General features: G+C 53.8%; 5 protein-coding genes across 5 annotated transcripts; 3 read left to right on the top strand and 2 right to left on the bottom strand.

Annotated features, from left to right (window-relative positions):
- Nucleotides 1-260: 260 nt before the first annotated feature.
- On the bottom strand, nucleotides 261-2,454 carry B0T23DRAFT_11380 (phosphatidylserine decarboxylase proenzyme 1 mitochondrial precursor). Its single transcript, XM_062831911.1, has 3 exons — nucleotides 1,706-2,454; nucleotides 1,507-1,638; nucleotides 261-1,445 (listed from the first exon to the last, which is right to left on the bottom strand). Exons 1-3 carry the CDS (start codon nucleotides 2,077-2,079, stop codon nucleotides 353-355), a joined length of 1,599 nt encoding a protein of 532 aa, XP_062696847.1. The 5' UTR covers nucleotides 2,080-2,454; the 3' UTR covers nucleotides 261-352.
- A 1,034-nt stretch (nucleotides 2,455-3,488) lies between these two features.
- B0T23DRAFT_450062 (uncharacterized protein) lies at nucleotides 3,489-6,002 on the top strand. The gene is made up of 2 exons (XM_062841077.1): nucleotides 3,489-4,138; nucleotides 4,207-6,002. The coding sequence occupies exons 1-2, from the start codon at nucleotides 3,845-3,847 to the stop codon at nucleotides 5,551-5,553; spliced, it is 1,641 nt and encodes a 546-aa protein (XP_062696846.1). The 5' UTR covers nucleotides 3,489-3,844; the 3' UTR covers nucleotides 5,554-6,002.
- Nucleotides 6,003-6,209: 207 nt separating this feature from the next.
- Nucleotides 6,210-7,543, top strand: B0T23DRAFT_11252 (putative NADPH-dependent beta-ketoacyl reductase). The gene is made up of 2 exons (XM_062831885.1): nucleotides 6,210-6,494; nucleotides 6,683-7,543. Exons 1-2 carry the CDS (start codon nucleotides 6,388-6,390, stop codon nucleotides 7,434-7,436), a joined length of 861 nt encoding a protein of 286 aa, XP_062696845.1. The 5' UTR covers nucleotides 6,210-6,387; the 3' UTR covers nucleotides 7,437-7,543.
- Nucleotides 7,544-7,563: 20 nt separating this feature from the next.
- B0T23DRAFT_11299 (N2227-like protein-domain-containing protein) lies at nucleotides 7,564-9,375 on the bottom strand. The gene is made up of 2 exons (XM_062831896.1): nucleotides 9,020-9,375; nucleotides 7,564-8,784 (listed from the first exon to the last, which is right to left on the bottom strand). The coding sequence occupies exons 1-2, from the start codon at nucleotides 9,112-9,114 to the stop codon at nucleotides 7,650-7,652; spliced, it is 1,230 nt and encodes a 409-aa protein (XP_062696844.1). The 5' UTR covers nucleotides 9,115-9,375; the 3' UTR covers nucleotides 7,564-7,649.
- A 548-nt stretch (nucleotides 9,376-9,923) lies between these two features.
- Nucleotides 9,924-10,695, top strand: B0T23DRAFT_11256 (uncharacterized protein). The gene is made up of 2 exons (XM_062831886.1): nucleotides 9,924-10,197; nucleotides 10,249-10,695. Exons 1-2 carry the CDS (start codon nucleotides 10,027-10,029, stop codon nucleotides 10,501-10,503), a joined length of 426 nt encoding a protein of 141 aa, XP_062696843.1. The 5' UTR covers nucleotides 9,924-10,026; the 3' UTR covers nucleotides 10,504-10,695.
- Nucleotides 10,696-12,091: the final 1,396 nt, after the last annotated feature.

Here is a 12,091-nt window from a genome sequence, read left to right as displayed (position 1 = left end):
TGAAGATACAGTTGCACGCGGTGTATGTTTGGTACAGATATTTCGTTTTCCCAGCTATGTACAAGCGCCCGTCCATCCATCTGCCCTTTTCAGATCCCAACCACATGCTATGAATACTTTTTTGATGCTTTCAATCTTAAAAGATATATACCTATGAAAAGAAAATGAGAAACAGAGTGCAACGTAGATATTGCTACCCGGGAAGGGGTATCATATAAAGAGCATAAAGTCAAAGGATACATGTTGAAGAGATCCGAAACCCGAATACACCACCTTAGTCTTGTCTAGTTTTCAATCATTCCGTCCCTTCAAACGCCTCCCGCTGTGCCAAGGTTTCTTTCATGTGCTCAAATTAGAGCGCAACATGACCCAAGGTCTGTCCCATCTTGATCTTCCGCCCTTTCTCGACGTCCCAGGTCCATCCCTTGATGACCTTGCCGGACTCGTCGTGCTCGGCAACGGGCGCCTCAAAGACAAGAACGATGGTGCTGCCAAGCTGAAAGCCACCCATCTCCTCACCTCTGCGCAAAGCATGACCCTTCAGGACCGGGCTGGCAGCTTCGTAGGTGGCCTCAGCATATCCCAGGTAAGGCTCGCCCTTGGCCGCCGCAAGCTCCGCAGCCCGATCAGCAGCGGTATCGGTCGTCAAGCTGTTGGTCCGAAGTTCGCGATCGAAGTTGATCTTGATAGAGCCGACATTGGTCGCACCGACAGGGACGTAGCCAAAGAAGCCCCAACGCCATCTGCCAAGGAGGACGACACGCTCGTTCAGGGTGAAGAGACCAGGGAGGGTGCGCTGTAGGTAAGGGGACACGCTGAAGAGCTCGCCGGCAAAGTGACGTCTGCGCTCGACAACCCACTCCGTGGGGGAGTGGAACCGATGATAGTCGCCAGGAGCCAGATAGATGACAGCATAGTAGAGAGTGTGGCGCTCGCCACCCGAGAGAACGTCGTACCAGGGCTTCTCACCAAGCGCAAGCTCGGCGCTCACCTCAGTCTCGGAAGTCTTGGAAGGGGTGACAGACTCATCCTTGGGCTTGAACAGCTTGTCATGCTTCTTGGAACCAGAGAGAAGATCCGGGAGAGTGTAAGAGATACCGTTGACGCGGGCAAATTCTTCGTCCTTCTTGACCAATTCCTCGTCGCCCTCAAAGTCTCCATTGACCGATTTCGCCTTGGTGCTTTCGTCGAGGAGCGTCGTTCCGGAGATGCTGGGAGTTGGAGAGTTCTGGCCGAGGAGCGCATCGATAGTATAAGTCATACCCTTGACCTGTTCGATATCGCCTCCTTCTATTCGCCCAAACTGGAGTATTCGACCATCGGACGGCGAAACCAGGGCATTGTGATTGGGATCCACGGGGCGGACACCGGGCTTGAGAGTGCGGTAGAAGAAAGCGGCGAGGTTGGGGAACTTGTGGAGGTCTTGTTCTTCGACTTCATCGAGACTGGAGCGCACGTGTCAGCACAAGACAGAGAGAGGAAGGGAGGAGCCCGGGTCTCACTCACTTGACACCAAAGAAGTATGCGTATAGACGGAAACCGGGAGCTCTGAGATAGTAGGGGATGGTCAATTCGTTGAACTTGCCCCAAAGACGGGACATGGCCTTGAGAGGAAGAGTCGACATGACCTGAACCTGCCTGAACACCGGGTGGTTAGCTCATGGCGCCCCAAAAAAAATTGAGCATGTCGGCGTGGTCAACGTACCAAGGGCCGTCCGGCCGGATGCGGCGCCGCTTCTTGGGCTTGCCGGCTTGGCCAGGCTCGGAGCCTTCGACGGCAGCCTGGCGTTTTTCGTCCCGGTCTCTCGTGTAGACTTTGTAGAACTGCATGACGCCGAGGAGGCCAATGCCCAGGCCAATGGGTATGGGGTGCCACTGCATCCTGGGCCGCTTTGGCATGTGGTTGGAAAAGAAGCGTCGGCCAAACATTTGGTGGGCTGGGGGCGCCCGTGTCGACGCAGAGAACGGGATTTCGAGTCTGGTAAAGCGCGTGGAAGTCGGACACCGCCCGAAAGCTGTCGAAGAAAGCGTGGAAACCCGGACTCGAGCGGAGACCGGGCCCAGCTGGAAAGAGGCCATCTTGGGGGGAGGAAGACGGTCTTTCACGAGCGACAGGGCCGACAGCGTTGGCTGGGACCACACGGAGAAGCCAGGGCTAGTAGAGCGAGGGCCACAGGCAAAGTGGGAAACGAGTGAAAAAGTCGCTTCCGTTAATTAGCGGGTCCGCAACAATGCACTGCAACCCCTGCCGGGACAAGTCGCCCGAACGCCCTTCAGGGCTCCCGCCTTGACCGAATAGGGGCAGAAGGGGCTCGCTGGGGCTGCTACTAGGGGTTTCCCTACAAGCTATGGGCGCCGCTAGAGTCGACGATGTTCTGGCTTGTGAAAGAGTCGAGTGGAAACACCACGACCGCAGACGTATCAAAGCGTCGCTGTCCGCGGCAACAATTCGGCTACTCTAGACTAGCCCTACTAGATACTGCGCGTGTCCTGCCTTGGTATGCGCCAACGTCGTAGCAGAGGCCCCGATAGCTAGGTGTTTTGTGGTATTTGTTGGGGTAAAATCTGACCCAGTCGTGCCCGTCTGACCTAGGTATAGAGCGATTCAACGAAATCTGGACTTGGGCAGTGAGGAAGCCGTCCGAGTGGTGGCGATGGTGCGCCTACCCCGTATCTCCTCCCCTGTTTCCCCGGGTCTCCGTACAGGTTGCCGTCTTTCGACTTTTGATGGAGCGCAATGTTAGCCGGGATAAGGATGGAGTCCAACCGAGATATGGTGGTCGGCTCGTGTCGGGATGTTGGTGGTTGATGCGTGAACGGGGCAGACGACATGTCCAGACCTGAGATGAAAGGCAAGATACATTATGTACTATGCGATGTGCACGCGATCTCCTTCCATCCCATCAAGTTTTCCATCGTACCAAGCTCTTTCCCGGGCGTCATGACGCAAGCGTGCCAGACGCACAGCGGTCGCCCGGGCATGGCACTGCCTGTAATGAAACGAAGGTACTGTACCGTACCGTTTCAAGTCCCCTCTTTTACTCACCTCGTAGCTTCCCGTCCCCGGATCTCCCCTCACAGCTTCACCTCGGTGTCCCTCGATAGCATCTGCTTACCTACCTCTAGGTATCTCTACCCCAAATTCTCGCCAGCAAACCCCGTGTTCCTTAAATACCTACATAGGTACTACCTACCTACCCGTAGGGTGCCAGTGCAGAGAGACGGACGCAGTGAAGACGATGGAAAGTTCTGTGTGCTTGTGGGGAAGCTGGGATATGTAGCGAGTACCTGAGTGCCTGCCAGGTGCATGGCTCCGCAGCATTCGTACAAGAAAATATCTTCAGCACGCCAGGTCATGCTGCAGAGAGAGCCCATTTCTCGTACGCTGCTGCAACCTCTTTCAACGTGGGGCCAGGTACCACATCCTTGGCTGCCCAGACTCTGCTCGCGGTCTGAATGACAACGTGGAATTTATTCTAGGAGCTGCCCTGGACAACCAACCTAGACCACAACTCGCACCTCAACACCACTGTCATCCCATCTAGAACAAATCTAGCATCTACAATCACGCTTCGAATTAATATAGCCCCTCCCATTTCTTTACACAACCGTGATTCGTCTGATTGCCGCGCTCTGTTTTCGCAAGAATCGTACACCAGCCTTCGGAATCCGCTTGCTGTAATCTCCGAGTCTACCCAGTTGCCTGTTGACCTAGAGGTAGCTACACTGAAGAGGCGCATCAAGCCGTAAGCGACTCCAAGAAGCAATCGATCCCTACATAGTTCTGGCTTAGAGGACCGGTCCGAACCAATTGCTACCCGCCAGGAGTTCGTTGACAGTCAGGATGGCCGCCAATGACCGAGAGCCGGCAGCGTCTTTGCCTACAGCACCAGAAACCACCGCCGGGGAGGACGCTCCTCTGCTCGTTAATATTCACTTTGTGTCCCCATCCGAAGGCGTCCCCGACGACCTTGACTTTCAAGGCCTTCCAGCTACAACGACGGTCGGGCAACTAAAGGACAAAATCCGCCATGTTCTTACGATGCACCCGGCTCACGACGAGCAGCGCATCATCCACCAAGGCCGATTGCTCGCCCGCGAGAGTGATACCTTGCTAGATGTCTTTGGTGAAGACAAGGTAAGCACACCTTTGTCAATGGCACCCAGATTGGGGAACATGGGCTGATATATTTGCCATGTCAACAGCTTCGCACAGGCGACCAACAGCCTCTTCATCTCGTGGTCAGAACCTCCAGCCACCACGCGCCTGGCCCTACTTCCTCTTCTCAACCCGCACCGGTTTCAAGCCAAACTGTTCTCAGGGAGCAAAGGATAACGCAGCAGGACGCTCCATCACAGAACAATTGGCGTGCTGACGTACAGCGGACGCAAGCCCGGATTGACGCTTTGCGCAATCTGGCTCCTTCAGCAGTGGCACCAGCTACAGATGAACAGATTCGAAACATCTACGAACATATGACCGGATCTGCGGCCGGGATATCAACCTCTGATCCAACGAACGGAGCAGCTACAGTGCCTCACCCACAGCCCCCGCCGCAGGGAGAACGAGCCGAGGTGTATATTTTGTCCTCTCCCACTGGCCCCAGAGGTCTTCTGGTCAAGAACGGATCGGAGCTGTACGCCACCCCAGGAACGTTCCAGAGTCATCATGCCTTCACCCTCCCGCAGCCACCCTTGTTATACCCCGGAGTTGTTCAACCAGCCGCGCTCAACTATCCTCCATTACACACGGCACCGCCAGTCCAAAACCAGCCACAGAGACCACAAGGGCAACACCAACCGGTGCAGGTGAGGATCAGGATCGACCATCGAGCTGTTGGACATGGAATAGGACATCCAAACAATGCCGTCGGGGCCGCCGCATTGGTTGCTGCAGCGTGGCCTCATATATGGCTGGTCATTAGGTTGATCTTCTTCATATGGTGGTTTACGTCTAACGACTCTTCTTGGACTCGAGTATTTACCATGGCGGCCCTGGCCGCTGGCGTCCTCGTCATGAACGCGGGATTCCTGAATCGATTTGCCCACCAAGCTCTTGGGCCAATTAGACAACATCTTGATGGACTACTTCATATGGCTGGCCCGAATCAGCAGCGACGCCAGCATGTTCCGCAGCCTCAAGCACCCCCACCTGCGGGCGCGAATGGTGAGCCTGGCGTGGGTCTTGTCGGATTACACGAGCGCCGAGATATCGACAATGCTGGGGCCGTCCATTTGGTCAATTTCTTCCGCCGTATTGAAAGAGCTGGCCTCTTGTTTCTGGCCAGTATCGCTCCTGGGGTGGCTGAGAGGCATATTGCACAGCTCGAAGCACATGAGCGTGCTGAGCGTGAGCGGAGAGAAAGGGAAGAAGCTGCGGCAGCGGCAGAAGCAGCAGAAGCAGCAGCAGCAGCCGCCGCCGCCGCCGCCACTAACGAGCAAGGGATCCAGCAGCAGGGAGATCAAGCCGAGCAATCGGCCAACAACGATGCTGGCAGTCCTGCACACCATCCGGAACATGCGCCGGAGCGAGCAAATCCTCTCCAGACTTGATTGTTGTCGAGTGGTTGTATTATTATGGTGAGCTGCACAAATATTGCTGAATCTAAATGTCGGCGGCGATGTATCTTGCGAACCTTTAGACTTAATGATCATTTTGGGTCCTTCTTTGGACAAGAACGAGTGTAACTGGGGTGTCGCACGGTTAATAGCCATACGATATGGGAAGTTTATAAATGAACTAAGCCGGCAGGATATGAGTGTAGACGATAGCTATTCCACAAACCCGATCTCTTTCGCAATACACCATTGGAATTCGGGTTAGCAGTGCACTGTGAAACTTGTACACTCCCGTCTTCCGATTCTGTGCCTACCAAGGACGAGCTAAGTAATCTGCTGTCAATACATCACATTATGAATTTCTTTGTTTTCCCTTTAGACCGAAATCAAACCTTAACCTACTTCAGCCACATTTTCACCGTAGACTCAAAGATGATGTTATTTCTCAAATTCAATACTTGGGGCTGGCGAAGGCGACGAAGGTGCCGATTCCCGAGAGGTAGTCGTCACCGAAGAAAACAACGTAGAAGCGAAGCGAGGCGATCTACTGCGTGAACATAGTGCGGGGCCCCAGAGCCTCGGCTCTCACTACCGAGCTGTCTCTCCCCCGCACACCAAGTATGTAGTACAGGGGGTAAACTTTCCGATGTCTAAAAGCGGCCCACGTCCCGTTCCAGGGCACCACGTACGGGTTTTGGATCTTCAATTCAAACATTATATGTGACATCAACTTATTGACCTTTTTTCCCCAAAAGTCATCATTTTTAACTGTTCTTTAGGTTCTCTGGTTTTTTACCTATTGAACGAAAGAAAGAGACAACATACACAATGGCGGACGCTCAGCTTAATGATTTCCCTTCCCTCTTCTCTGTCAAGGGCAAGGTTGCTGTCGTGACGGGCGGTTCGAGAGGATTGGGTCTGAGTGCTGCTTCTGCGTAAGATATTTTCAGTTTTAAACTTCATAACCGACGTCAAATTACAACTTCCATGTTGCTTCTCCAGTCTCTTTACAACTATATTCTTCTTACAGGTCTCTCCTTGCCCGACCAACTCCCCAAACCATAACTCATCCACTCAAAAGTCCCACAAAACGTTAACTGATTGATCCCGCCCACCCCTATAGCCTTCTCCAAGCCGGCGCCTCCAAAGTCTTCATCTCCTCTCGCAAAGCCTCCGCCTGCGACAGCGCCGTCAAGACCCTCAACGCCCTCCCCGGTCTCGCCCCGGGCGCCAAGGCCATCTCCATCCCCGCCGACGCCGCCACCTTATCAGGTGTTCAGCACCTCGTCTCCGAAGTCGCCAAGCATACCGACCACGTCGACATTCTGCTAGCCAACGCTGGCGCCACCTGGGGCGCGCCCTTTGACGAGCATCCCGATTCGGCCTTTGCCAAGGTCATGGACCTGAACGTCCGGGGCGTGTTCAACACTATCCGGGAGTTTGCGCCCCTTTTGCAGAAGAAGGCGAGCGTGGAGGACCCGAGCCGCGTGATCATCACGGCTTCGGTGGCGGGGTTGGGTATCGGGACGATTGGTAAGCAAGGGACGTATGGGTATAGTGCTTCCAAGGCGGCGGTCATTCATTTGGGGAGGAATCTGGCGGTGGAGCTGGGACCGAGGGGCATTACTGTGAACAGCATTTGCCCGGGTTTCTTTCCGACCAAGATGAGCAATGGGCTGTTGGATATGAGCGGCGGGAAGGAGAGCATCGCGGCGGCGAACCCGATGAAGAGGCTTGGTCGGCCGGAGGATATTGCGGGCGTGGTGGTGTATTTGGCGAGTAGGGCGGGTGCGCACGTGAATGGGGCGACGATTGCGATTGATGGTGGTGCGATGTGGGCGAAGGGGCAGTTGAATGTGGAGAGCGCAAAGTTGTGAGTTTGGTGCATTGGAGCTTTGTTGTAGAGAAAGGGATTTCATGTAGAAAGATTCGAGAGGTAGATATGCTGTGTGGGTATATGTTGTAACACTCCTCTTTCGTCCTTTGGTTCATGAGCCACTATAGCCTATGCTATGTAAATATGTCACATGTACAAATCTCGCGGCGACAGCCCATGTTCGGTTGTAAAGTCATGAGAGGTGACTCCGGTCCTATGCCGTAGTGTGTGGTTTGCGGGCCACCCATGAGCTCGCCTTATACACTGTTTGTAACATGGACTCCTGGTCCAAAAGATAGGGGGACTCAATGCCGGTCTCGCGCGAGACAATTTCAAACCCGACTTTGGTGACCAGCGCCATCACCTCGTCATCAGAGAGTTCAAAGCTGCCAGGGTCCGCAATTCCGGTGGTATCATAATCGCCGTCATCGTCATGCCCGTGTCCTGCAGGCGCATTGTTCTCAAAGTGCCAGAGCAACGGGCCGTGGTTGATAAGCAGGCCGCCAGGTTTTAGACAATAAAAGATGGTTTCCAGATACCGAATCAAGTTCGGAGCGGTGTCGAGGAAGAAGACGCAAGCCACCGCATCCCAGGCTTCGGCTTGGTAGTCTTCAGCGTAAAGACACAGGAAATCAGCAGCCGTCATGCTCATTTCTCCAATGGCAACTCCCTCCTCTTCTAACCGTGTGAGCTCGTTTGCACAATGCACATCTGGGATGGCGTACTTTCGCAGGTGGTTATCTCGTGTCGAATGGTTAGAGAAAGTGTGAATCCAGGGGTAAATGGTGTGTTGCCCCGGCTTTTCAACACAGTTCAGGATATAAGATGAGGCGAGCAGCTGATGGTAGGATATCTCATTGCCTTCAGCGACGTACCCTTTGGCGCAGAGCTCAAAGACAAGGCGGCCCAGCCCTGCCCCGGGCACAAGCACCCTCATGGGCGAGGCGTCCTTTGGCCTTGACTCCTTTTGTGCTTCTAGGGCGCGGAAAACAGGGCCAAAGCATATTTCACGCTCAGATTTGCCCTCAGCGGACCAGTCTCGGTAGAACTGCCTGAGAGTACTACGGGCTTTGTCGATATCCAAGCGTTTCGCGCAGCCCCTCCATCGGGGAGGGATCGTAGGTTCGCTACCCTGCGTGACGTCCTGTGGTTGGAAGTTGACCAGACCTACGCGGACTATGGCGCGTGCTAGTTCAGCGTTGGACTCGATGGCATTGTCAACCTTGTCCAGAGTGTCCAGATAGTTGAAAGGTGGCGCTGCTAGCATCTTCCAGTGAGCCTCGGGAAGAGCATAAAAGGACTGCCTCCTCAAGTGAGTGCAGTTGAAGTGTGCTATCCGGGCATATTGGCTACTCTTCAGTCAGTGATAGGGAAAATGCATGTTCGAAGAGCTTGAACTAAGGTGAACAAAACCGGATCTGCCGGGCGTGATGACCGGCCATCACCATGCATGTCGCCGAATGACGGAAGCCGAAAATGACTTTTCCTTTTTTCGGGAACAAAAACAAGCAGACTCCATGAGTTGCGAGGGTCTGGACGGGGTCCGAAGGCAAAGGTAAAGCAGGAGTGATGGGGGCTACTGACACAAATGAGTCGAGTGCACAATATATGACTCTTGCCTCCTCCGGATCTTCAATGGCACTCTTCACACCTTTCCACTGCTGCTCGCCCTCCTCCATCTCAAGCTTCTCTATCGGGATGGGTCCTTCTGTGATTTGTAAATGGGTTGCAGTCTTGAAGCGTCTTGGTCGTTTGGAGAGACGAGGGCGGGGTTCAAAAGACAACTGTCCCTCTCAAGTGTTGTGTGTCCTGTGGCCAGAGTGATATGACGAAGAGATACTAGTTGCAAGTATCAGTGCGAGGGACGCGTAGTCAACGTTGGGTGTTGTGGATCTGGGCGGCCAGTATCGGAGCCGCGTCTTTTGCCTAGTTGAAGAGTCTCGGCGCGGAGGTCGGCAACGGTCGTCTCCTCTCACTGCCGGGCCGGTTATGAGCGGGTTCATTGATCCATGTTGTCCTCCATCTGCCGTGGTTTGCCCACATCAATGTTTGGAGGTTTTATGAAAACAATAAAGTGAGGAGGGAAATCAAGATACCAAACATTCTACCGCGTATTCACCAAGTCATTCTAATGTCACTGTTCATCAATTTTCATTATCGTCGTAAAGGTGAAATAGAAGGAGCAGTCCCCCTCATGCATGCATGATGGCGCTACGAAATCCGGAGGCGGCAATTGCACGGGAAACTGCAGGGGCCATCCGCTGTAAATTTCTCGCTATTGCACCTGCTTCAGGTCCGGCACGCTGTCCGGGCCTATTCTCACCAGCCGCGGACATGTTTCCATTCACTTCCAACGTCCAACACCCGCCGATACCAAACTCCATCCGTCTTCCTCACTCCCGTCCCGCCTGTTCCTTGCCATTGCTCGCAAGTTGAACATCAACCTGGAGGAACATCCATCGATCTCGAAGCCGACCGGCTCTTTCATTCGCAGTCCAGTCCCAGGAACAAAGCAAACCGTCATTTCAGATTTGCAAATTGTCCTTGAACTCCTCGATACGTTTTGAGATCACCACGGACATCAGGACATCATGGATGCCCCTATCCAGCTCTCGCTTCCTCTACCGCGGTCCATGGACACGCGCATCTACATTCAATTGACAGCCAAGTCCAAAGCCGTTGTGCTCTTCCTCACGACTGCTTCGGCCGAAGAGGCTACAGCACCCACTCCATTGGGGTCATTTGTTTATGCACTGCCCGATGTGAGTTTATCGCCTGTTTGATACATTTTACAGTGACTAATCTTGGTCTAGAGATACAACCCTACACAGCCTTTGTCAACTCCTCTTTGTACGGTTGAGCCGACGTTGGAGTTTACCACCCGACTGGCAAAGCTGATCACAAGGAGGACGCAACTGCCTACCTATGTGGGCAACTCGGTGAGCTTTGCCAGTGCCGGCCTTGGCGGGACTGTTGAAGAGGAGATGGAAGCTTTCAAACAGGTAGCCGAGCTTGTCCTGTCCAAACTCGAGTCTGCCAACGCGACGCCCAATGGAGTCCAGTCCTGAGCCTCCCACGTTGACAAAAGAACCCCTCCCAACTACAATTTTTCGCTACTGTTGATGGGCACAAGCTGTTGCACACAAACACCTCGGCCTTTTGGCCAAGGGGATTCCGGCAGTTTCCTTCTCAACGAGTTTCTGCAAACGCTTAGTTTGAGCTTGCCTAACCTACTCGCCTTTTTTTTTGAACGTGCCACAAAGGCGTGTCATCTCCCACGAATCCATGCCCCAAGAAGGCCATGGAACTGTCATTCGTGTTCGGTTACCTGCTTGATACATGTCGGGTATTGGTAGCAATATGGATTGACACCATATCCCGACAAGGCATGGCCGAAGGCGATTAACCTTCAGAGAATTGACGGAAATGTTCTGAACCCCAAAGCCCTGGTTATGATGAGGCAAAGGGTGCTGTCTGCAGTTTCATCTTTGGCACATCAACATGGCCGCGGGATAGATCGGCTCACAAACCTGACCTGGCAGGTTTGGCAGATCTCAGTCGTCTGTTGCACAGCAACACTGTCGTGGACCTTTTGGCGACATCTAAGTTCGATGTGTCTGGTAGGTCTGAAAAGGACGACTGGTATCCCGCTCGTGCTGAATGGACATTATGCGGTCTGTACAGCAAGAAGGAGAGAAAGAAGTGATGAGGAAAATCTGCCCTCCAATTCTCAGAGGATGGGAAGCGGTCTAGAAACTCAGTCCCAACTGAAGATATGGAAGAGCATCAAGCAGGCTCTTGAACTAGAAACAGAGGCCACATGCGAGAGAGGATACCTTACCCTTATTACCGTACAAAACCCACCTTTTCTTCGACCAAATATGACCTGATAGAGACGGGCGGTTCACAAACTGGGAAATGGGACGAACCCAAAAGCATCAAAGTCTCGGCCAGGCCCTTGGTCGAGGTTCAAAGGGCCGGACGTCTCATTGACTGCGACGCCAAAAGCTCTGCCGATGACTCCTCTTGAATGAATGACCCCGGTGCCATTTGCTGTTCGATTTCCTTCGGGCATTAAGTGGCTGTAACTGTGCCATCCATTTCAAGGCGCGTACGTGCATACATAGGTAGCAGGAAGCTTAGCATTATCAGAAGGGGTTTTGTGCAACCATCAAGCGGGCGGGTGGCCGCCAGACATGAGAGGTACAGAGCGGGAGACGACGACCTCATCGAGCGTGGGAGGTTGCCCCGGCCCCGCTCTTGGACAGAAGCTACAACCGCCCACGCAAAGCTAGCACCTGAAGACCACTGACCACACCTGCCACATTTCTTGACAGGCCCGCATCTCCTAGGTAGGCGAGCAGGCTTGGCATCGCACAAGTGCCAGTGCAGATGTGCAGGGCAGGGGCACCTCCACTTGTCTTCAACAAGTTTCCGTTCCCTTCCCCTCGACCACTTGCACTTGACGGCACAGCAAAAAATAGAGGCCAGCCAAGGCCCACCTTGCACCCCACATTAAACATTGCCCTGCTCGAGCCTTGCCCGCCGCCCACTGCACCCACGACCACCATCGATGTCGACCTACCACCACTGGCAATTGCTTCTGGGTATCGCTTTCATCAACGAAACAACACCCTGCTACCTTCCCTAGGACAA

The sequence above is a fragment of the Neurospora hispaniola genome (genome assembly GCF_033458365.1).
Source record: "Neurospora hispaniola strain FGSC 10403 chromosome Unknown B0T23scaffold_1, whole genome shotgun sequence".
Lineage (NCBI taxonomy): Eukaryota > Fungi > Ascomycota > Sordariomycetes > Sordariales > Sordariaceae > Neurospora > Neurospora hispaniola.
Note: the sequence above shows the minus strand (reverse complement) of the source record. Positions and strands in the feature narration are given on the sequence as shown.